Raw genomic sequence first — 23,912 nt, 5'->3', positions numbered from 1 at the left:
ATAAAAAATGAGAAAAAAAATTTCAAAAAAATTTTCCACTTGAAAATTTCATAAGGGGTACCCCTTGCCATTTTTTTGAGAAATTTAGCAAAATTTAAAAATTTGTTTTATTTTAATGCGAAATTGTTGCAATTAGTTCCTTTTCACTCAAACAATGCTTTAAATTAAAAAAAGGTAAAAAATAATGAAAAAAATTGAAAAAATCTATAAATTTGTCAATCCACTAAGGCTCATTTTCGCACCAAGTTTTGCCTATAGCTCGGTCGGTATCCAACGGATCGCCAATCTTTAACCTGTGGTCGATAGATGGCACCAATGGCCACATTTTCTTCGTGGACGGCCATGCCCTCAGATGTTTGTGCCAGAAGTTATGCGAGGAACCAAGTTCCTTACCCTGTTTGAGAAAATGTAAAATTTTCCTCATTTTTGCAAAAAGTTTTGCCTATAACTCGGTCAGCATCCAACGGATCTCCAATCTTTGCATGGGGTCGATAGATGGCATCAATGCCTACATTTTCTTCTTGGACGGCCATGCCCTCAGATGTCTGTGCCAGAAGTTATGCGAGGAACCAAGTTCCTTACCCTGTTTGAGAAAATGTAAAATTTTCCTCATTTTTGCACCAAATTTTGCCTATAACTCGGTCGGTATCCAACGGATCTCCAATTTTTGCCTATGGTCGATAGATGGCATCAATGGCTACATTTTCTTCTTGGACGGCCATGCCCTCAGATGTCTGTGCCAGAAGTTATGCGAGGAACCAAGTTCCTTACCCTGTTTGAGAAAATGTAAAATGTTCCTCATTTTTCTGCAATTCAGCAAAATTTTTAAATGTGATATATTTTATTGCGAGTTTGTTGCAATAAGTTTCTTTTCACTGAAATAATGCTTTAAATTAAAAAAAGAATAAAAAATCAGAAAAAAATTTCAAAAAAATTTTCCACTCGAAAATTTCATAAGGGGTACCCCTTGCCATTTTTTTGAGAAATTTAGCAAAATTTAAAAATTTGTTTTATTTTAATGCGAAATTGTTGCAATTTGTTCCTTTTCACTCAAACAATGCTTTAAATTAAAAAAAGGTAAAAAATAATGAAAAAAATTGAAAAAATCTATAAATTTGTCAATCCACTAAGGCCCATTTTCGCACCAAGTTTTGCCTATAACTCGGTCGGTATCTAACGGATCTCCGATCTTTGCCTGTGGTCGATAGATGGCATCAATGGCTACATTTTCTTCTTGGACGGCCATGCCCTCAGATGTCTGTGCCAGAAGTTATGCGAGGAACCAAGTTCCTTACCCTGTTTGAGAAAATGTAAAATGTTCCTCATTTTTCTGCAATTCAGCAAAATTTTTAAATGTGATATATTTTATTGCGAGTTTGTTGCAATAAGTTTCTTTTCACTCAAATAATGCTTTAAATTAAAAAAAGAATAAAAAATGAGAAAAAAAATTCAAAAAAATTTTCCACTCGAAAATTTCATAAGGGGTACCCCTTGCCATTTTTTTGAGAAATTTAGCAAAATTTAAAAATTTGTTTTATTTTAATGCGAAATTGTTGCAATTAGTTCCTTTTCACTCAAACAATGCTTTAAATTAAAAAAAGGTAAAAAATAATGAAAAAAATTGAAAAAATCTATAAACTTGTCAATCCACTAAGGCCCATTTTCGCACCAAGTTTTGCCTATAGCTCGGTCGGTATCTAACGGATCTCCTATCTTTAACCTGTGGTCGATAGATGGAACCAATGGCTACAATTTCTTCGTTGACGGCTATGCCCTCAGATGTTTGTGCCAGAAGTTATGCGAGGAACCAAGTTCCTTACCCTGTTTGAGAAAATGTAAAATTTTCCTCATTTTTGCACCAAATTTTGCCTATAACTCGGTGGGTATCTAACGGATCTCCAATCTTTGCCTGTGGTCGATAGATGGCATCAATGGCTACATTTTCTTTTTACGGCCATGCCCTCAGATGTCTGTGCCAGAAGTTATGCGAGGAACCAAGTTCCTTACCCTGTTTGAGAAAATGTAAAATGTTTCTCATTTTTCTGCAATTCAGCAAAATTTTTAAATGTGATATATTTTATTGCGAGTTTGTTGCAATAAGTTTCTTTTCACTCAAATAATGCTTTAAATTAAAAAAAGAATAAAAAATGAGAAAAAAAATTCAAAAAAATTTTCCACTCGAAAATTTCATAAGGGGTACCCCTTGCCATTTTTTTGAGAAATTTAGCAAAATTTAAAAATTTGTTTTATTTTAATGCGAAATTGTTGCAATTAGTTCCTTTTCACTCAAACAATGCTTTAAATTAAAAAAAGGTAAAAAATAATGAAAAAAATTGAAAAAATCTATAAATTTGTCAATCCACTAAGGCCCATTTTCGCACCAAGTTTTGCCTATAGCTCGGTCGGTATCCAACGGATCTCCTATCTTTAACCTGTGGTCGATAGATGGCACCAATGGCTACATTTTCTTCGTTGACGGCCATGCCCTCAGATGTCTGTGCCAGAAGTTATGCGAGGAACCAAGTTCCTTACCCTGTTTGAGAAAATGTAAAATTTTCCTCATTTTTGCACCAAGTTTTGCCTATAACTCGGTTGGTATCTAACGGATCTCCAATCTTTGCATGGGGTCGATAGATGGCATCAATGCCTACATTTTCTTCTTGGACGGCCATGCCCTCAGATGTCTGTGCCAGAAGTTATGCGAGGAACCAAGTTCCTTACCCTGTTTGAGAAAATGTAAAATTTTCCTCATTTTTGCACCAAATTTTGCCTATAACTCGGTCGGTATCCAACGGATCTCCAATTTTTGCCTATGGTCGATAGATGGCATCAATGGCTACATTTTCTTCTTGGACGGCCATGCCCTCAGATGTCTGTGCCAGAAGTTATGCGAGGAACCAAGTTCCTTACCCTGTTTGAGAAAATGTAAAATGTTCCTCATTTTTCTGCAATTCAGCAAAATTTTTAAATGTGATATATTTTATTGCGAGTTTGTTGCAATAAGTTTCTTTTCACTCAAATAATGCTTTAAATTAAAAAAGAATAAAAAATCAGAAAAAAATTTCAAAAAAATTTTCCACTCGAAAATTTCATAAGGGGTACCCCTTGAAATTTTTTGAGAAATTTAGCAAAATTTAAAAATTTGTTTTATTTTAATGAGAAATTGTTGCAATTAGTTCCTTTTCACTCAAACAATGCTTTAAATTAAAAAAAGGTAAAAAATAATGAAAAAAATTGAAAAAATCTATAAATTTGTCAATCCACTAAGGCTCATTTTCGCACCAAGTTTTGCCTATAGCTCGGTCGGTATCCAACGGATCGCCAATCTTTAACCTGTGGTCGATAGATGGCACCAATGGCCACATTTTCTTCGTGGACGGCCATGCCCTCAGATGTTTGTGCCAGAAGTTATGCGAGGAACCAAGTTCCTTACCCTGTTTGAGAAAATGTAAAATTTTCCTCATTTTTGCACCAAGTTTTGCCTATAACTCGGTCGGTATCTAACGGATCTCCGATCTTTGCTTGGGGTCGATAGATGGCATCAATGGCTACATTTTCTTCTTGGACGGCCATGCCCTCAGATGTTTGTGCCAGAAGTTATGCGAGGAACCAAGTTCCTTACCCTGTTTGAGAAAATGTAAAATTTTCCTCATTTTTGCACCAAATTTTGCCTATAACTCGGTCGGTATCTAACGGGTCTCCTATCTTTAACCTGTGGTCGATAGATGGCACCAATGGCTACATTTTCTTCGTTGACGGCCATGCCCTCAGATGTTTGTGCCAGAAGTTATGCGAGGAACCAAGTTCCTTACCCTGTTTGAGAAAATGTAAAATGTTCCTCATTTTTCTGCAATTCAGCAAAATTTTTAAATGTGATATATTTTATTGCGAGTTTGTTGCAATAAGTTTCTTTTCACTGAAATAATGCTTTAAATTAAAAAAAGAATAAAAAATCAGAAAAAAATTTCAAAAAAATTTTCCACTCGAAAATTTCATAAGGGGTACCCCTTGCCATTTTTTTTGAGAAATTTAGCAAAATTTAAAAATTTGTTTTATTTTAATGCGAAATTGTTGCAATTTGTTCCTTTTCACTCAAACAATGCTTTAAATTAAAAAAAGGTAAAAAATAATGAAAAAAATTGAAAAAATCTATAAATTTGTCAATCCACTAAGGCCCATTTTCGCACCAAGTTTTGCCTATAGCTCGGTCGGTATCCAACGGATCTCCTATCTTTAACCTGTGGTCGATAGATGGCACCAATGGCTACATTTTCTTCGTTGACGGCCATGCCCTCAGATGTTTGTGCCAGAAGTTATGCGAGGAACCAAGTTCCTTACCCTGTTTGAGAAAATGTAAAATTTTCCTCATTTTTGCACCAAGTTTTGCCTATAACTCGGTCAGCATCCAACGGATCTCCGATCTTTGCTTGGGGTCGATAGATGGCATCAATGGCTACATTTTCTTCTTGGACGGCCATGCCCTCAGACGTCTGTGCCAGAAGTTATGCGAGGAACCAAGTTCCTTACCCTGTTTGAGAAAATGTAAAATTTTCCTCATTTTTGCACCAAATTTTGCCTATAACTCGGTCGGTATCCAACGGATCTCCAATCTTTGCCTATGGTCGATAGATGGCATCAATGGCTACATTTTCTTCTTGGACGGCCATGCCCTCAGATGTCTGTGCCAGAAGTTATGCGAGGAACCAAGTTCCTTACCCTGTTTGAGAAAATGTAAAATGTTCCTCATTTTTCTGCAATTCAGCAAAATTTTTAAATGTGATATATTTTATTGCGAGTTTGTTGCAATAAGTTTCTTTTCACTCAAATAATGCTTTAAATTAAAAAAAGAATAAAAAATGAGAAAAAAAATTCAAAAAAATTTTCCACTCGAAAATTTCATAAGGGGTACCCCTTGCCATTTTTTTGAGAAATTTAGCAAAATTTAAAAATTTGTTTTATTTTAATGCGAAATTGTTGCAATTAGTTCCTTTTCACTCAAACAATGCTTTAAATTAAAAAAAGGTAAAAAATAATGAAAAAAATTGAAAAAATCTATAAACTTGTCAATCCACTAAGGCCCATTTTCGCACCAAGTTTTGCCTATAGCTCGGTCGGTATCCAACGGATCGCCAATCTTTAACCTGTGGTCGATAGATGGAACCAATGGCTACAATTTCTTCGTTGACGGCCATGCCCTCAGATGTTTGTGCCAGAAGTTATGCGAGGAACCAAGTTCCTTACCCTGTTTGAGAAAATGTAAAATTTTCCTCATTTTTGCACCAAATTTTGCCTATAACTCGGTGGGTATCTAACGGATCTCCAATCTTTGCCTGTGGTCGATAGATGGCATCAATGGCTACATTTTCTTTTTACGGCCATGCCCTCAGATGTCTGTGCCAGAAGTTATGCGAGGAACCAAGTTCCTTACCCTGTTTGAGAAAATGTAAAATGTTTCTCATTTTTCTGCAATTCAACAAAATTTTTAAATGTGATATATTTTATTGCGAGTTTGTTGCAATAAGTTTCTTTTCACTCAAATAATGCTTTAAATTAAAAAAAGAATAAAAAATAAGAAAAAAAATTCAAAAAAATTTTCCACTCGAAAATTTCATAAGGAGTACCCCTTGCCATTTTTTTGAGAAATTTAGCAAAATTTAAAAATTTGTTTTATTTTAATGCGAAATTGTTGCAATTTGTTCCTTTTCACTCAAACAATGCTTTAAATTAAAAAAAGGTAAAAAATAATGAAAAAAATTGAAAAAATCTATAAATTTGTCAATCCACTAAGGCTCATTTTCGCACCAAGTTTTGCCTATAGCTCGGTCGGTATCCAACGGATCGCCAATCTTTAACCTGTGGTCGATAGATGGCACCAATGGCTACATTTTCTTCGTGGACGGCCATGCCCTCAGATGTTTGTGCCAGAAGTTATGCGAGGAACCAAGTTCCTTACCCTGTTTGAGAAAATGTAAAATTTTCCTCATTTTTGCACCAAGTTTTGCCTATAACTCGGTTGGTATCTAACGGATCTCCAATCTTTAACCTGTGGTCGATAGATGGCACCAATGGCTACATTTTCTTCTTGGACGGCCATGCCCTCAGATGTCTGTGCCAGAAGTTATGCGAGGAACCAAGTTCCTTACCCTGTTTGAGAAAATGTAAAATTTTCCTCATTTTTGCACCAAATTTTGCCTATAACTCGGTCGGTATCTAACGGATCTCCGATCTTTGCTTGGGGTCGATAGATGGCATCAATGCCTACATTTTCTTCTTGGGCGGCCATGCCCTCAGATGTCTGTGCCAGAAGTTATGCGAGGAACCAAGTTCCTTACCCTGTTTAAGAAAATGTAAAATTTTCCTCATTTTTCTGCAATTCAGCAAAATTTTTAAATGTGATATATTTTATTGCGAGTTTGTTGCAATAAGTTTCTTTTCACTCAAATAATGCTTTAAATTATAAAAAAAATAAAAAATCAGAAAAAAATTTCAAAAAAATTTTCCACTCGAAAATTTCATAAGGGGTACCCCTTGCCATTTTTTAGAGAAATTTAGCAAAATTTAAAAATTTGTTTTATTTTAATGCGAAATTGTTGCAATTAGTTCGTTTTGACTCAAACAATGCTTTAAATTAAAAAAAGGTAAAAAATAATGAAAAAAATTGAAAAAATCTATAAATTTGTCAATCCACTAAGGCCCATTTTCGCACCAAGTTTTGCCTATAACTCGGTCAGCATCCAACGGATCTCCAATCTTTAACCTGTGGTCGATAGATGACATCAATGGCTAAATTTTCTTTTTGGACGGCCATGCCCTCAGATGTCTGTATGTCTGTATAGATGTCTCAGATGTTTCTATAAATATGTCAATCTCCTAAGGCTGTATAGCCTTAGGTTTTTTTTTGAAGTAATATTGCAAAATTTATAAATTTGATATATTTTAATGCTGCAATAAGTTTCTTTTCACTCAAATAATGCTTTAAAAGAAGAAAAGCATCAAAAATAACAAAAAAAATTCAAAAAAAATTTCCACTCGAAAATTTCATAAGGCTTACCCCTTATGATTTTTTTGAGCAATTTAACAAAATTTAAAAATTTGTTTTATTTTGATGCGAAATTGTCACAATAAGTTTCTTTTCACTCAAATAATGCTTTAAATTTAAAAAAAATGAAAAATATTTAAAAAATTGAAAAAAATCTATAAATTTGCCAATCTCCTAGGCTCATTTTTGCACCAAGTTTTGCCTATAACTCGGTCAGCATCCAACGGATCTCCAATCTTTAACCTGTGGTCGATAGATGACATCAATGGCTAAATTTTCTTTTTGGACGGCCATGCCCTCAGATGTCTGTATGTCTGTATAGATGTCTCAGATGTTTCTATAAATATGTCAATCTCCTAAGGCTGTATAGCCTTAGGTTTTTTTTTGAAGTAATATTGCAAAATTTATAAATTTGATATATTTTAATGCTGCAATAAGTTTCTTTTCACTCAAATAATGCTTTAAAAGAAGAAAAGCATCAAAAATAACAAAAAAATTTCAAAAAAAATTTCACTCGAAAATTTCATAAGGCTTACCCCTTATGATTTTTTTGAGCAATTTAACAAAATTTAAAAATTTGTTTTATTTTGATGCGAAATTGTCACAATAAGTTTCTTTTCACTCAAATAATGCTTTAAATTTAAAAAAAATGAAAAATATTTAAAAAATTGAAAAAAATCTATAAATTTGCCAATCTCCTAGGCTCATTTTTGCACCAAGTTTTGCCTATAACTCGGTCAGCATCCAACGGATCTCCAATCTTTAACCTGTGGTCGATAGATGACATCAATGGCTAAATTTTCTTTTTGGACGGCCATGCCCTCAGATGTCTGTATGTCTGTATAGATGTCTCAGATGTTTCTATAAATATGTCAATCTCCTAAGGCTGTATAGCCTTAGGTTTTTTTTTGAAGTAATATTGCAAAATTTATAAATTTGATATATTTTAATGCTGCAATAAGTTTCTTTTCACTCAAATAATGCTTTAAAAGAAGAAAAGCATCAAAAATAACAAAAAAATTTCAAAAAAAATTTCACTCGAAAATTTCATAAGGCTTACCCCTTATGATTTTTTTGAGCAATTTAACAAAATTTAAAAATTTGTTTTATTTTGATGCGAAATTGTCACAATAAGTTTCTTTTCACTCAAATAATGCTTTAAATTTAAAAAAAATGAAAAATATTTAAAAAATTGAAAAAAATCTATAAATTTGCCAATCTCCTAGGCTCATTTTTGCACCAAGTTTTGCCTATAACTCGGTCAGCATCCAACGGATCTCCAATCTTTAACCTGTGGTCGATAGATGACATCAATGGCTAAATTTTCTTTTTGGACGGCCATGCCCTCAGATGTCTGTATGTCTGTATAGATGTCTCAGATGTTTCTATAAATATGTCAATCTCCTAAGGCTGTATAGCCTTAGGTTTTTTTTTGAAGTAATATTGCAAAATTTATAAATTTGATATATTTTAATGCTGCAATAAGTTTCTTTTCACTCAAATAATGCTTTAAAAGAAGAAAAGCATCAAAAATAACAAAAAAATTTCAAAAAAAATTTCACTCGAAAATTTCATAAGGCTTACCCCTTATGATTTTTTTGAGCAATTTAACAAAATTTAAAAATTTGTTTTATTTTAATGCGAAATTGTCACAATAAGTTTCTTTTCACTCAAATAAGTTTCCTTCATTCAACTAGTCGCAACTCTTATGAGGCAGTAGAATTGTACCAGACACCTACACCCATTTGTTTTGTTGATATTCGATCTTCGGTAGAATACCGATCGAAAGCTGACCGGACGCATCCGGTCGGCGAAAATGTGACGTTAAAATTAATACTTTTTGAAAATTTTATAACAAGAGAACATGACTGGTAGCAGGTAACACAAAACCCAGCGCAGCTCTGTGGATTGCATACCTCTTCGGCGCATATCCCTTAGTAGATATAAACGTTAATTTGACCATAATTGTCATGTGGGAGAACCATTGTGCAAGTAACGAATAGTGACGCTTATGCGCCTAAAGGTATGCAATCCGCAGTGCTGCATAAAAACGGTTTAACCGGTAGCTGCTACCTGCTACCAGACATGCTCTCTTGTTACAAAAATAGCAAAAAGTGTTAATTTTCCACTCGAAAATTTCATAAGGCCTCACCATGTTTTTGAGCAATTTAGCAAAATTTTTAAATGTGATATATTTTATTGCGAGTTTGTTGCAATAAGTTTCTTTTCACTGAAATAATGCTTTAAATTAAAAAAAGAATAAAAAATCAGAAAAAAATTTCAAAAAATTTTTCCACTCGAAAATTTCATAAGGGGTACCCCTTGCCATTTTTTTGAGAAATTTAGCAAAATTTAAAAATTTGTTTTATTTTAATGCGAAATTGTTGCAATTAGTTCCTTTTCACTCAAACAATGCTTTAAATTAAAAAAAGGTAAAAAATAATGAAAAAAATTGAAAAAATCTATAAATTTGTCAATCCACTAAGGCTCATTTTCGCACCAAGTTTTGCCTATAACTCGGTCAGCATCCAACGGATCTCCAATCTTTAACCTGTGGTCGATAGATGACATCAATGGCTAAATTTTCTTTTTGGACGGCCATGCCCTCAGATGTCTGTATGTCTGTATAGATGTCTCAGATGTTTCTATAAATATGTCAATCTCCTAAGGCTGTATAGCCTTAGGTTTTTTTTTGAAGTAATATTGCAAAATTTATAAATTTGATATATTTTAATGCTGCAATAAGTTTCTTTTCACTCAAATAATGCTTTAAAAGAAGAAAAGCATCAAAAATAACAAAAAAATTTCAAAAAAAATTTCCACTCGAAAATTTCATAAGGCTTACCCCTTATGATTTTTTTGAGCAATTTAACAAAATTTAAAAATTTGTTTTATTTTGATGCGAAATTGTCACAATAAGTTTCTTTTCACTCAAATAATGCTTTAAATTTAAAAAAAATGAAAAATATTTAAAAAATTGAAAAAAATCTATAAATTTGCCAATCTCCTAGGCTCATTTTTGCACCAAGTTTTGCCTATAACTCGGTCAGCATCCAACGGATCTCCAATCTTTAACCTGTGGTCGATAGATGACATCAATGGCTAAATTTTCTTTTTGGACGGCCATGCCCTCAGATGTCTGTATGTCTGTATAGATGTCTCAGATGTTTCTATAAATATGTCAATCTCCTAAGGCTGTATAGCCTTAGGTTTTTTTTTGAAGTAATATTGCAAAATTTATAAATTTGATATATTTTAATGCTGCAATAAGTTTCTTTTCACTCAAATAATGCTTTAAAAGAAGAAAAGCATCAAAAATAACAAAAAAATTTCAAAAAAAATTTCACTCGAAAATTTCATAAGGCTTACCCCTTATGATTTTTTTGAGCAATTTAACAAAATTTAAAAATTTGTTTTATTTTAATGCGAAATTGTCACAATAAGTTTCTTTTCACTCAAATAAGTTTCCTTCATTCAACTAGTCGCAACTCTTATGAGGCAGTAGAATTGTACCAGACACCTACACCCATTTGTTTTGTTGATATTCGATCTTCGGTAGAATACCGATCGAAAGCTGACCGGACGCATCCGGTCGGCGAAAATGTGACGTTAAAATTAATACTTTTTGAAAATTTTATAACAAGAGAACATGACTGGTAGCAGGTAACACAAAACCCAGCGCAGCTCTGTGGATTGCATACCTCTTCGGCGCATATCCCTTAGTAGTTATAAACGTTAATTTGACCATAATTGTCATGTGGGAGAACCATTGTGCAAGTAACGAATAGTGACGCTTATGCGCCTAAAGGTATGCAATCCGCAGTGCTGCATAAAAACGGTTTAACCGGTAGCTGCTACCTGTTACCAGTCATGCTCTCTTGTTACAAAAAATTCAAAAAGTGTTAATTTGAACGTCACGCAATCGGAAAAAGTGCAAACGCCGACCAGTGCACAAATGAATCGAAATGAGCAAACAGAATGCAAAATTGAGCCCGAATGAAACAATATATTAAGGAACCGAGTGAAGGAAGAGTTTTTCTTTTACCGAGGTGATCTTTTAACGAGAAAACACGTGGAAAGCGTTCACTGCGTTTACGCAAAACAAAGACTCGGTTTCGGTATAGGTACAGAGCGTTTTTATTTTATTATTACGGCATATACAACACAAAAAAATACAACTAAAATGCTATCCTGAGCTATCTCACCGATAATTCGCACTAAGCCCGGTGCTCGTGATCTCGCTGTCCGGTGTAACGTCGGTGAGCTGAACACGCTCGATCTAGCTCAGTAGGCTCCTTATATAGAACACTTGTTGTAGCGTTTCACATTCACATTATTTAGCGGGTTTGCTGTTTGCTTTCTTTAAATTATGCACTCAATCTGACTTCATTCCACATACCACTTTCATCCATACACATTCAAACACAGGCACACGTTTCCATGCACTCATTCTAGGCAAAAAGCCATCGCGGTTTGCTAATCCTTAAAATTGTATAACTTCTTGTTTGAAGAATGAAAATCCGAAATGCGTGTCTTTTTGTCACAACTGCGCTGTTCGCAATTGTTATCCCTTATTGTTCTCCCGATACACCGGTCTTGCATCCACTGCCAGCGGAGATAAATGCTTCTCCAAAAGAGATTATGAAAAAGACCTCCAAGGATCATTGTGTGTTGCTGGGGTAATACTATGTGCTACATTATTAGTGACCTTTACTAGAGTACTAAGCCACAGGCAAAAAGCTTCTTCGCGTAAGCAGATGCAGGGAAAACGGAACAGATGAGATGGAGGGTTTAAAATCGGGATTGTATGCTCTTCGCAGCATAACTTGTTGAACACAAACTGTTGTACCTGCGTACGTATGGTTCTGGGTTATAAGCATGTTAAGCTACTATATCATTGTGCGGTGCATTATTGCCGAACCGTTCGATCGTTCGTTTGTTTCGCGAGTCATCGTTAAAAGCAATTATTGTTACGCATATACAGACGTGTCAGTATAAGTGTGGCTACTGTAATAGTGCGCCAGCATTCGGTAGTAGAAGCGTTTTGGCAGAGCAATTACGTCACAAAATGTCCTTCCTATCCTTCCCCATTTGTTCGCTGCATGTATTTTGGTTAATCGTGCTATCGTTCCTTAAATCAAACGCCTTGCAGAACGATCGTTTTACCGTTGGGTGATCTTGGTAACTAATTTCGTACACCTACTAACATACTTCTTTGTCGCTTCTAATTATCCTCATATCCTTGCTCCCATCCACTTCATCTTAATCTTATTCTACGCGATCACTTTTCACAAGCGTGTACAAAAAAATACGACAAACATTGTCGTAACGGACGCTTGACAAGATGCAAAAAAGAAAAACACAAAACGCACACACGCACACACATTCATTTAATGCTTCCGGCAAAAGAGACATAATCATTTAAAAAAAATCATTCAACTCTCTTTTCGAAACAATCACAAATCCCAATCACAATGTGTATATCCATCATTCTCCCCACGTTAGCGACGGAATTACTGGTGTTGCTTTAGTTGCAGCTGTAGCCGCTTCACTTCCGCTTCCAGCTCGCGCACACGCTTCTCCGAAAGGTTAAGCGTTTTGCGTAGACTCTTTATTTCGTCCGTCTGTTTGTTAAATGCCTTCCGCAGCTGCAAACGAAGTGAAAATGTAGCTGTAAGGAAAATGTTCTCTTGGAAGGAGTTGGTGGAGGCGACGTCTAGTTACCTCATTTTCCGAGTTAAGCAGGTTAATGTTTTCGAGCGAACTGTTCCGGGAGCTGTTGCGCGAGTTGCTGAGCAGATTGTTTTGCAGGTTGGCAATGTCCTTGTGGTTTGTGGTCTGCTGCCCAAAGATTGCCTGCAGTTGGTGAAACTTTGTACTCTGGTTGGTGGACGTTTTCTGGCTTTTCTCGATAATCTGCAACGACAAATGGATGGGGATTGTAAGCAAGATGCACGTTGTATCTTCAGCTAGCAACCCGAAGTATGTGGCTTATATATACCGTTTGTGGTCGATAGTCAGGAATGGTCGGTTGCGAGAGGAACGCAAACTTCTTCGTATTGTTATTATCCATCTTGCGGTTGTCTAGTTCGTTCTCTTTGTTGAGCGAATGTTGCTGCTGTTTGATGCTCAAGGAATGATTATTGCCATTGGTGAGGTTTGATCCGTAAGTACCGTTCTGCTGGTGGTTCCGTTCCGTGCCATTTGTAATCGTTATTGCAGTGTGACCATTAGTGTTGGTGCCTCCGTTCGTCTGATTTCCGTTGGCAAGATGGATGGAATGTGTGCGTTGAATCTTGGACTCTGTACTGCTGCGGTTCGTTTTGCCATTCGATACCTCCATCATGATTGACTCGCCTACAATAAAGAGAAGATAATAGATTCACCATGCACTAGCTTGGTATCGTCCTTGCGGTCCTATTTTACCTGTCTTCATCGACATCAGTACTGGGGACACGTTACGACCCTGGAACCACTCCTTTGCACCAATCGCTGGCACGTTCGCTAGCGTATCTGGGTAGAGATCACTCTGGAACAGCGTGGATTTGCGTGGAACTATCATCGAGATCGGTTCGCAGATGTTACCGGCCGCGTGTAGCTTGTAGAAACGAAACACCTCACACTGGTGCACGTTGAGACCACGCTTTGGCATAAAACCGAGCGCTTTCTGTGGCTGGCCGGACAGGAATTGGTTCAGATAGTGCACATACGGTGGTTCGTCTACCACCTCGTAGTAGCGGATGTTACCATCACCCTTGCCAGCTAGGTACACCATGCGCGTGTCATAGTCGTAGTACGGCGTGACGATACCGCTCGAACTATCGATCACCTCCTGTGTGAGCGGTTTCCTCAGATCGTGCTGATCCCACACGGCGTACTGACGGTCCGAATGGCGCGAGAATCCCGTTGTGAGGATACGTCCATTGTCCAGAAATACTGCCTTCGAACACTTGGTACCCATGTGACAGATGCCCTCCTGAAGTAACAAAAAAAACAACACAGAGATTACAGTCTAGCCTAGATCAGGCTGCAAGACACGCACGCTGCCGAGATCCTTACCGAGACGACAATGCCACTACGTGGTTCGATGACGCGCAATTTCTTATCCTTCGAAGTGGTGGCAATCATTGATCCATCTCGATTGATGGCGAGACTGTAGATCATGTCAACGTGACAGTCGATGACATTAAGCAATGGTCGTTCGGTATTTCCAACGTCCCATACACACACGGTATGATCGAAGCCCGCACTCATCAACACATTTGATGCCGTTGGGTGCCATTCGATGTGCAGCACCTTGCGCTTGTGGCCGACCAGCTCTGTCACGTAGCTAGTAAGGTTGCTAGCCAATCCTCCTTCAGGAATGTTCCAGATTTTAATCTAACCAACAAAAAAAATAAAGGAAAGAAGTCAACTCAACTTAACTCCAACAGAAAAGGGAAATCTCAACTTACCGTACAATCATCGGAGGCAGATGCAATCGTGTGATCATCAAAGGGGTTCCACTTCAGATCGAGAATCTGACCCGCATGACCAATCACCTTGCAGCACTGGAAATCGATTCGACCGGTTGTGGCAATCGGAATAACAACAAACGTCGTATCGGCCACAATTGCCAGAAATGTTGGATTGACGGCACAGAAGTTACCATCATTGCCACTGCGCACCACACTGATGTCGGTGTAGCAGCACTCCTTTCGCGTTGGCAGACCGTACACGTGCCGGAACTTCGATGGCCGAACGCCACGGAACCATAGCTGCAATGGAGGAAACACAAATCGAACGTGAGGTTCGTTATAGGTATCAGTAATGTCAGCAGTGTTTGATTTTTAGTACGTCATAAGGATAGGTTAATTAAGTTGACTTCACTGCTGGGTTTAGTTCAACGAAGATGCCACTTGATGGTAACCCTTAGGAGACTCTGGTTCTGTTAGTAGATCGGATTAAACGGTACTGGTAGTTTCGGGATTACCTGTGTATTGGTCATGTCGCGCTCGTCACTATCTGCAATGTCGTCGGTACTTTTGCTGATGCGCTTCTCTTCAGCACCTCCTCCACCACCTACACCTCCTCCTCCTGCTCCACCTCCGTTACCAGCGAGGCCTGTTACACCGCCCGCTTCACAGAGGGCGCGCAGTTTGCCGACGAACTCACTGCGAGTTCCGCCGAACTGAGGACGTGTATTTAAAGTTGGATTAAAGAATTCAGATTCGATCAATATCAATCAGACAGCGTTTTTTGTTTCGCACACACACCCAAAAGGGAGAAGAGAAAGTAATAAAAAATTAAGTGAGGATAAAATTGGACGATTTAGACTACTTCACAGGGGGGAGAGTTCGGGGAATTTGGTGGGGAACTGAAAGGGAAAAACATCAGGATATGGTGAGGACGTTGAAGAAACATTGTAAAGGATAGTTTAATGCAAACAGATTTTTCCTTTGACGAAAGCTTTCGCGAAGGTATTTGAAACAATACTTCAGGGAAAAAAAATTAACGTCAACGAAACTCCTAACCGATTCCAGCATTCATTAAACGATTAGTGACGCATGAAGATTCCGATGAAACACGTGCAACTATTAATAACAATCCACTACGCCTGACTTTGATTGACCGGACCACATATTCAGCCTCGCCGAATTCCAAACGCATGATCTTCCCTTAATCAGGAAAGACCTTAGCTTTCGGACCTCTAAGCCAACGGAGAAAAAGCTGATGCGATGTTTTACTTCCGAAACCGGCATTCCACTAACTCGAGTGATGGAGTTTGCTGAAGATGATGTTGATGATGATGGTGATGAGATGAGCTTAGGGCCACCGAAGGCACAACGGCATCGGATGTGGCGTGGGACTTTCCCGTTAATCTTCGCCCTCTTCTCCTTCTTTCACCTGTGGGGTTGGGGAGGGGTTATAGGGTTGTGCAGTTTTTGGGCAGTTCGTTCATCTAATTCGACACGTCGGTTTCCGCGTGATGATGAGAAACTACGTGCGCTACTGATTAACGACCATGTAGTTAAACGATCCGCCGGCAATGGACAGAAGGCACCGGTGAGGAAATGGCAGTAACTCTTCACTCCTGAGGTCTTGCTTCGGGCTACGAGAAGAGTGCTTGCGCTGGGGCGACAGGTTAAAGCGTCTTATAATATGAACTGGAATGGGGAGAAAGGTTCGCCGGTTTCTAGTCATTTTGTACTTTTTTTGTTGCTACTTGTCTTTCTTTAACCCCCCTCCTTCACATTCCTACATGCACAGCACACATGGAGAGGTGATTAAGGGAGGCGCCCGGTATTGCCAAAGACGCACAAGATAAACGTGCGAGCTTCGAAAAGCATTGCCAAAATAGAAACAAGGGATATAGAAAATTAAGAAGGGAAAGGAAACAAAGTTTACGGTAACAACTAAACTCCAACGTTCGCAACAACGACGGGAAAGATGGAGAAATTAATCCAGTCTGTGAAAGAAAAAGAAAAAAAAGAAAACAAAAACAAAATAAATAATAACAGCAACAGTAACAAACACGCGAAGCAATCGAAGAAGACGAACTAAGAGACGAGTAAAACCAAGAGTTAAAAATTACAACAACAAAAATCAAATCGAAAATTGCACACACACATACTAGTAGGGCTAGTAAGTGAGATAGAAATAAACAGAGAGAGCAAAATAGTGGAAAGGTTAGTTCCATAAAATTGGGGTAAAAAGCTGCTCCACGTGCTGATATTCACATAACGTTCGCCGTTAATTCGCTCCAGGGGGGGCTCTCTTTAACTGTTAGTGGAGCATTTTTGTTTTGTTTCCCTCTTTTACATCCAAAAAGGGATGAAAGTAATCCCAGGTAAATGTGTAAAAGGATGATCAATCATACGTTTTTTGTATGTTGCAAAAACTGCCTTTCTTTCTCTTTCTTTCTACCAAACAACAAAAAAGATTTCATGATTAAAAGTAGGTTCATGTATTATTTCTATTATTCGATGTTCATCGCTTGCGCCGAAGGGTTGCCCTCTTTCATCCCCACGGGGTGGTGTTGAGCGACATCATCATACTCACCCCAAAAAATAAAATAAGCAACATACCACCCTGTACGCTTTGGTGGCTTTCCGCTAACTGCTCTTGCCTCGCACAGTTCCGAGTGAGGTTGTACCGTAGTCGACTTTAAATGTTAGTGGCTTGCGTTTTTTTTTCTCTTCTCCAAAGTCCGAAACATACAAAACACTAGCGAGAAGGGATATGCTGATCAGAGGTGGTGGTTTTAGAAAGCACACCATCATTATGATCGGAAGCTCGCCGCAACAACAGCTTCACAGGTTCACGAAATAACCATATGAATGTCCAGGGCGATCATGGAAAGTAGCGTGGCGCAAAAAGTTTCAACCGATCGACAAAAAGCAGGTTGAAATCAGGGCCTATCAACTGGTTTATTTGATTTCCATTTTTTCGGGAAGCTAGTAGACATACAATAAAACGGAACTTGTGCTCAAAAGTTGGATAAAACAAACATTGGTAACTCTAATAATTTCCCTGCTCATCTCACCATCTAACAACCAAACCAGCAGATCAGAGGTTTTGAAAGGCTTTTTGTTAGATTAAAAAAAGATCTTCTTTTTGCTTCTGCTAATCGAACACTTCCCATGCTGAACATTTTGTCCCGCCATGGTCTGACGATATCTTTATGTAGCAGGTTCATCAGAGCCGTGATCAGGTGCAACAATCGATAAAGAGTCAGGGAACAAGATCGCTGATGGAATATTTTAACAAAGCCTGTGGATAATCACAGACGCTGAAAGTGATCATTGGTGGATCCACGTTTCGTTTTCATTTATGCAACGGCCCCACGGTCGACCAAAGGATCGTCGGGTCGCCCCAGTTGCTTTATCAAACCCCCGATCGATCTGTACAATGAACAGTCGGCCGGATGATGTTTTTAGCACTGAACCGTGATGATAACTGGCATACGATGAGTGGAGAGACCAGAGCGAAAATGAAACCAAATAAAAGAGCAGATCAGATATCTTACACGAACAAACAAGGAAACATTAATCAATTAATAAAAAAAAAGCTGCTTGATTTTGCAACGGAACAGGATGGGAAAAGGATGGATGAAGAAAAATTAAACCCACCCAGCTCAACGGGGTTGAAGCACAAAGAGATAGGAACTCTCGTTACATCACACGGCGATCACACGCGGACATTTCAAAGTCTCTCACGTAAGCGATGCCGCATGCTCTAAGGCCGCATTAGTGGAATCGATGTGGTATGAAAAATGCATTAGGAAAAAAAATGCCCTAAAAAACGCGATGGCTAAGCATCGATTTTCCGATAAGGCAATCCTTGGAAGCAAACTGTCGAGTCTTTAACATGATTACTTATGACTTTCAAGTTGCCCAAGAAATTCCCAACAACTTAGTGGTGAACTTAAAGGGACTTTCAATTTTTGATTTCCAGTAGTCATTCTTATATCAGTAAAAAAAACAACATTCTTACAGCATCTAAACGGTCCTACCGAATTGATCTGATGTTTACCGAACATGGAAAAGCGGCAATAGCCCTGAAACTCTCAGATATCAAAAAGCCAATGACATCTAAACTAAAACAAGATTAACCAAAAAAAAAACAAACGTTAAAAACAGGTGTCCCAGCGAGAGTTGGAACTGGAACTTGTTTCAATGAGACACATCGCACCGTTAGTTAGGGCCCGCGCTTAAATGGCACATTGACGACACACCGTTTGACAGCAACACACAGACGACCAGAGCCTATTGGCGCGCGAGCGGAATCGTGGAAAATGTGAAATTTTACGCCTCGATTCGCACACTAATGGCACGCAGAAGGTGAAGCTGGGAGAGCATCACTTCTTCCGATCGTTCAAATTGGGCAACTTTACCCCTGTGCCAGTGTGCACAGGCATCTCAATTTCATCCAGCCGATCAACGCTCCACGCCTCGAATCGTCGCCTCGGAAATGATTAGTTCCGGCGGAAGGGAACCCCGAAGGCAGCCGGTTCTCGTAGCCCCGGCGAGGTTGACAACGAGGGGGCTCTGTCGCGTTTACTTATCTCAACCCCCTAGAAATGGTTGTACGACAAAAACCCGAACGTAACGTAACGCAACGCAACAGCGATTAGGGTGAAAGTCGGGCCCGCGTGTTGGGGAAAATCACTTCCAGACCTCCAGAGACCCGACTGATCTCCAAGGGGCGAGAGTTTCGGTCCGGGGTCGTACACATCGATAGTAGAGACACCTTTATCGCACCGGAGCGTACCGGAAAAGGCAATGAAGCAGGTGAATGTTTTCATGTTTTTGTATTTGCTCAGCGGTAAATGTTGGGACAAGTTTAGGTCTAAAAAAGGGAGTAACAAAATGAAGTACAACGCTACGGGCGGTTTGCGTCTGCTCTCGATGACCGCACCGAACTCGGATCGATTATTGATTTCACGGCGAGCTTTGCTAAATCACTGCAGTATGCAGAACCCAAGACTCTACATTTACTCCTAACAGTAGAAACGTTTAACCTTCTCCACCTTTAGGACTCTCGCTTAATTCTGACTGTCTTCTGTGTAGACCTGCATTGAACAATGTCCAATAAATTTGCCGTCTACTGCAGTGTTGTGGGAAAGTTCTTTCTCTCCCACGAAAACCTGCAATGGACTGTCACGCTGTCTTGCACGCGCTGTTTGGCCTTTTTTTGGGGTGGAAAAATAACGTCCTTGACATGGTAACGCTCCAAACATTGCTCAGTTTTAATGCATATCTCCAGTTTCGTTTACCACCTTAACAAAAAACACTTACGAAATTCATCTCTCCCCGCCGTTTCGTTCCGGAGTTCTCGTGCTCGTACTTCAAACTGCTCTACTTTTCTTGGCAAACGTTCCAACTAGGATATGGTTCCTAGTCTTTGCACGTCTCCCCCAAAAAACAGCACCAACACCGATGGAGATCTGTTTGACTTTGTTCTCCCATTCCCGGACGAGGAGTCCCATTCGTATGGATGGCCTTGAAGTTTTGCTGACGTCAAAGGAAAGCGGAGCGAGATCGAGGGTTTGTGGAGGATGGTTCAGATCAAATCGGGACGATATGGGGAGGTACACAAAAGGATGGGACTATGTAATTCTATTATGAACCAAAATAGAAAGGAATATCAGGAAGGATGTTTCACGGTGTAAAATGGTTTCGCACATAAAGGTTATAATTTTACACCAAACTGCTTTTACAGGTATTTAACATCCTCCGGTTCAGTAGTTCAAACTTCATTCGTTTAATTATATCCTTGAAAATGGAGTTCCTTCGGAAGCTTAATGGAGTGTTAAATCAGAAGGCAACTCCCGCGTGCACGCGTGATCTACGTTAAATAAGCATGAAAAATTAATGACACACGTTAGACGGACGCGCAGCAATGATGATAGCAATCATTCGTTTGCTCATTGCCGAAAAGATCACGCAAAAATATAGATTGGAAATAAAAATTGACATAACAAACCGAATCGGAGTGCCGCATCTTGCCGTTGTGTTTCCTGTGTTGTATAACCAGCTAAATATTGTACGTGCCAAAAACTCATGGGAGCCATATTCGCACAGTTTTCCTTCCACTACTTCGAACAAACCGAAGAAAAACAAACACCAACCAGCTGTGTGTTAGGCAACTTGCCATCGAAAGGAAAATCAACCGAGAGGATGCAACAAGATTGGAGATGATTTATCGCATACAACAGTGAGCAGTAAGTAAAAATAAATTCCATAAATCTTGCGAGACAGATTTTATGCTCGTTTTTATGCTGCGGACCTAGGCCTTACAAATATGTTCAAACGGTATCGTTTAGCAAGCTATATAGTGCGTTTAGTGTGTACACTTTGGTATAAAATATAAACGTTTTTTTTGTTTGTTTTCAACAGCAATTTTGTGAAAATAACCTTTATGATGTACGCTGTGCGAATTCCTCAAAGGATAAAAGGAAGGAGGAAGGAATGGTAATTACGGAAACTGAAAGCAACTACAAAATGCATTGAAATTTACATTGAACGTCGACGAACGCGTACACACACTACTCATCGTGAGCGTTTGGGAAGCTGATTTTTGGTCGTATTACAGAAAGAATGAACACAGAAGCACAATAAGGACACGTCGAGCTAATTCTCTTCGCTGCTCCTTAACGCTGGCAAATCGTGAGTCGGCACGTGCGCACGTGCCTGCGGAAGACACAGTTGTGAATGGCTCGGATGCGGTTTGCGGCACTTGTTTTATAAGCTTTTAGCTTCCCACTCGCGCTTGCTGTGCTGCTACACTATAAATGCTTTTCGAAACTTGTACGCTTTCAATATTCTCTACTGGTTTGTTGCTTTGTGCGACTAAATAAACTGTACACGGAACACGGACAGCCACAACACGCGTCTAGAGAATAAAAAGAAGACACACACAATGAATAATAAAATTGTTGAATTTTAAAACACACACTCAGTGCTGCTGAAGTTTGTTCTAAATATGTCGAAAATTCACCAACGGAGCCTAACAACACTGAACGATTATTAGTTGCAATACGGTTTCGCAACGTCGTAAAAACGCTCCTGTCGGCAAAGTTGGGTCGATTTTTCATCACGCACTTTTCCTTCGACTGTCATTCAAATTTCCTTCCCCTTCCACTCACAAGCGTTTTTATGCCGGTCGTTGATGTTGAAATGAAAGGATGAGTCACACATGCACAAGGACGACGCAACATCGGTCGTTGTAAATTCCGATGCATCACCACGACTACTACTAACACTGTTGCCCTTTTTGCTAGTAGTATCGTACGCGCACTTCGTAGTTATCCTTTTACTACGACTGGCTTCATATACGAATCTATGCGGGAGTTTTAAGATGGGTGTGTATTGATTGAAACACACAAACACAAGCATAGAGAGAGACAGATATGCGAATACGCGTATAAAAATGATTTTGAATGAAGATTATTCACTTTAGCCGTATGGTGCGCGTCTTTTGCAGTATCTTTAGCTATAGTACGCAAAGCAGTAGGTTCTTCCATATCAAAAATAAACAATAAAATAACACATTCGCACACACAAAACTAATAGGCTGAAGAAAACTTTCACATTCACAAAAGATGTTGGTACAATTTTTAATCTTCTAGGAATGAGACGTACGCCCTTCTAGATCGAAAACGGATTGTAGAAATGTGCGTTATTTGCCTATCAATTATTCACACTCCAAATTGGAAATGGAAGATCCATCCACACTATTTGCACTATAATATATTGCAAAAAAAATATTACACACTAACACCACATATATCCTCAACGTGAGGACCTGTTTACGGGAACGCAAATAAAACGATCCGAACGCGTCTAATGCCGCACAGCAAGTAATGCTAAAGCTTTGGAAACGAACGCATTTGTTTCTAGCTCTCCCGTATCAGGGGTCGGCAAACGTCTACCCTCCAAGCGGCGGACATTATTCAGTTCATGGCTAATTGTGCATTTTGTCCATCGTTCGAACGTTTCTAACAATTATTTCATGGACGTTTATTAACCCATTAAGTTTATGTTTCTTATAGAATAATTTCAACACTTCTTATCGAATGAATTTTTATACCAATTTGTGCTTTTTGTGTATGTTTCTTATAGACTAATTTCAATTCCTCTTATTAAATGATTTTTTATACCAATTTGTGCTTTTTGTTTATACTGTTGTGTATAGCTAAACTATTTAAGGCTAAAGTCTGAAATAAGGACCGCTCCCTGTCACGGTCACTCATCTGAGTGACTATTTTTCGTGCAGGGTGGTTCACAATCGTAATTGTGACGATTGCGTCCTATCGACCACAAGTTAAAGATTGGCGATCCGTTGGATACCGACCGAGTTATAGGCAAAACTTGGTGCAAAAATGAGGAAAATTTTACATTTTCACAAACAGGGTATGGAACTTGGTTCCTCGAATAATTTTTGGCACAGACATCTGAGGGTATGGCCGTCCAAGAAGAAAATGTAGCCATTGATGCCATCTATCGACCACAGGTTAAAGATTGGCGATCCATTGGATACCGACCGAGTTGCAAAACTTGGTGCAAAAATGCCTTAGGAGATTGGCAAATTTAAAAAAAAAATATTTGTTTTGTTATTTTTTATTTTCTTTTCAATTTAAAGCATTATTTGAGTGAAAAGAAACTTATTGTGACAATTTCGCATTAAAATAAAACAAATTTTTAAATTTTGATAAATTGCTCAAAAAAATCATAAGGGGTAAGCCTTATGAAATTTTGGAGTGAAAATTTTTTTTAAAATTTTTTTGTTATTTTTTATGCTTCTCTTCTTTTAAAGCATTGTTTGAGTGAAAAGAAACTTATTGCAGCATTAAAATATATTACATTTATAAATTTTGCGATATTACTTCAAAAACAAAGTCTAAGGCTATACAGCCTTAGGAGATTGAAATATTTATAGAAGCATCTGAGACGTCTATACAGACATACATTATTATACATTCCATTATCATTATACAGACATTATTTCAGCCTTTAGCCCTATTTAATTTATATTACATTTAAAAACACATCCAAATAAAGTTGTCGAGCTCTGGCCTGTTCCGAAAGCAACGCTCTTTCTCGCATTACTAATTTTTACATATAAGAGACACTCTCCCGGTGAGAAAGTCGTGGAAAATGCTCTCACTCACAGCACTCAAACGAGAGTGAAATGATTGATCTCGGATGCGTTTTCTCTACTCGCACGCAATAATGTGATAACGATTCACTCTCCCTCGCACAGCATACAATATACGCGCTAATGTTTCTACTTTCTTCCATGTGGTATCGTGTGATAAGCAGACGAAGCTCCATTCGGTTGATAACGACAGGTTCAAGCTGGCTTGAGCTCTTCAATTCTTGCGGTCAGG

At 38.4% G+C, this 23,912-nt stretch overlaps 1 protein-coding gene and 1 long non-coding RNA gene across 15 annotated transcripts in view; both read right to left on the bottom strand.

Annotated features, from left to right (window-relative positions):
• The window catches only part of LOC125771440 (coronin-1C-like), a 43,747-nt gene that overhangs the window by 4,107 nt on the left and 15,728 nt on the right, over positions 1-23,912 (bottom strand). For 2 of the 14 annotated variants that reach the window (XM_049442085.1, XM_049442070.1), the window contains exons 2-8: positions 15,012-15,209; positions 14,494-14,796; positions 14,099-14,419; positions 13,466-14,015; positions 13,041-13,396; positions 12,764-12,955; positions 11,153-12,687 (exon numbers count right to left, since the gene is read on the bottom strand). In XM_049442085.1, coding sequence (XP_049298042.1) covers positions 12,553-12,687; positions 12,764-12,955; positions 13,041-13,396; positions 13,466-14,015; positions 14,099-14,419; positions 14,494-14,796; positions 15,012-15,026 — 1,872 coding nt within the window. In that variant the 5' untranslated portion in view covers positions 15,027-15,209 and the 3' untranslated portion in view covers positions 11,153-12,552. Of the gene's footprint in view, positions 1-11,152; positions 12,688-12,763; positions 12,956-13,040; positions 13,397-13,465; positions 14,016-14,098; positions 14,420-14,493; positions 14,797-15,011; positions 15,210-21,040; positions 21,416-22,293; positions 22,404-23,912 lie in introns of those variants that run through there. The other 12 variants (XM_049442081.1, XM_049442082.1, XM_049442083.1 and 9 more) reach the window with 12 other exon arrangements.
• On the bottom strand, positions 40-6,534 carry LOC125771507 (uncharacterized). Its single transcript, XR_007419318.1, has 3 exons — positions 6,044-6,534; positions 2,433-3,333; positions 40-293 (listed from the first exon to the last, which is right to left on the bottom strand). It is a non-coding gene; the product is annotated as an uncharacterized LOC125771507 (long non-coding RNA).

Source organism: Anopheles funestus, chromosome 3RL (assembly GCF_943734845.2).
Source record: "Anopheles funestus chromosome 3RL, idAnoFuneDA-416_04, whole genome shotgun sequence".
Classification (NCBI taxonomy): Eukaryota; Metazoa; Arthropoda; class Insecta; order Diptera; family Culicidae; genus Anopheles; species Anopheles funestus.
Note: the sequence above shows the minus strand (reverse complement) of the source record. Positions and strands in the feature narration are given on the sequence as shown.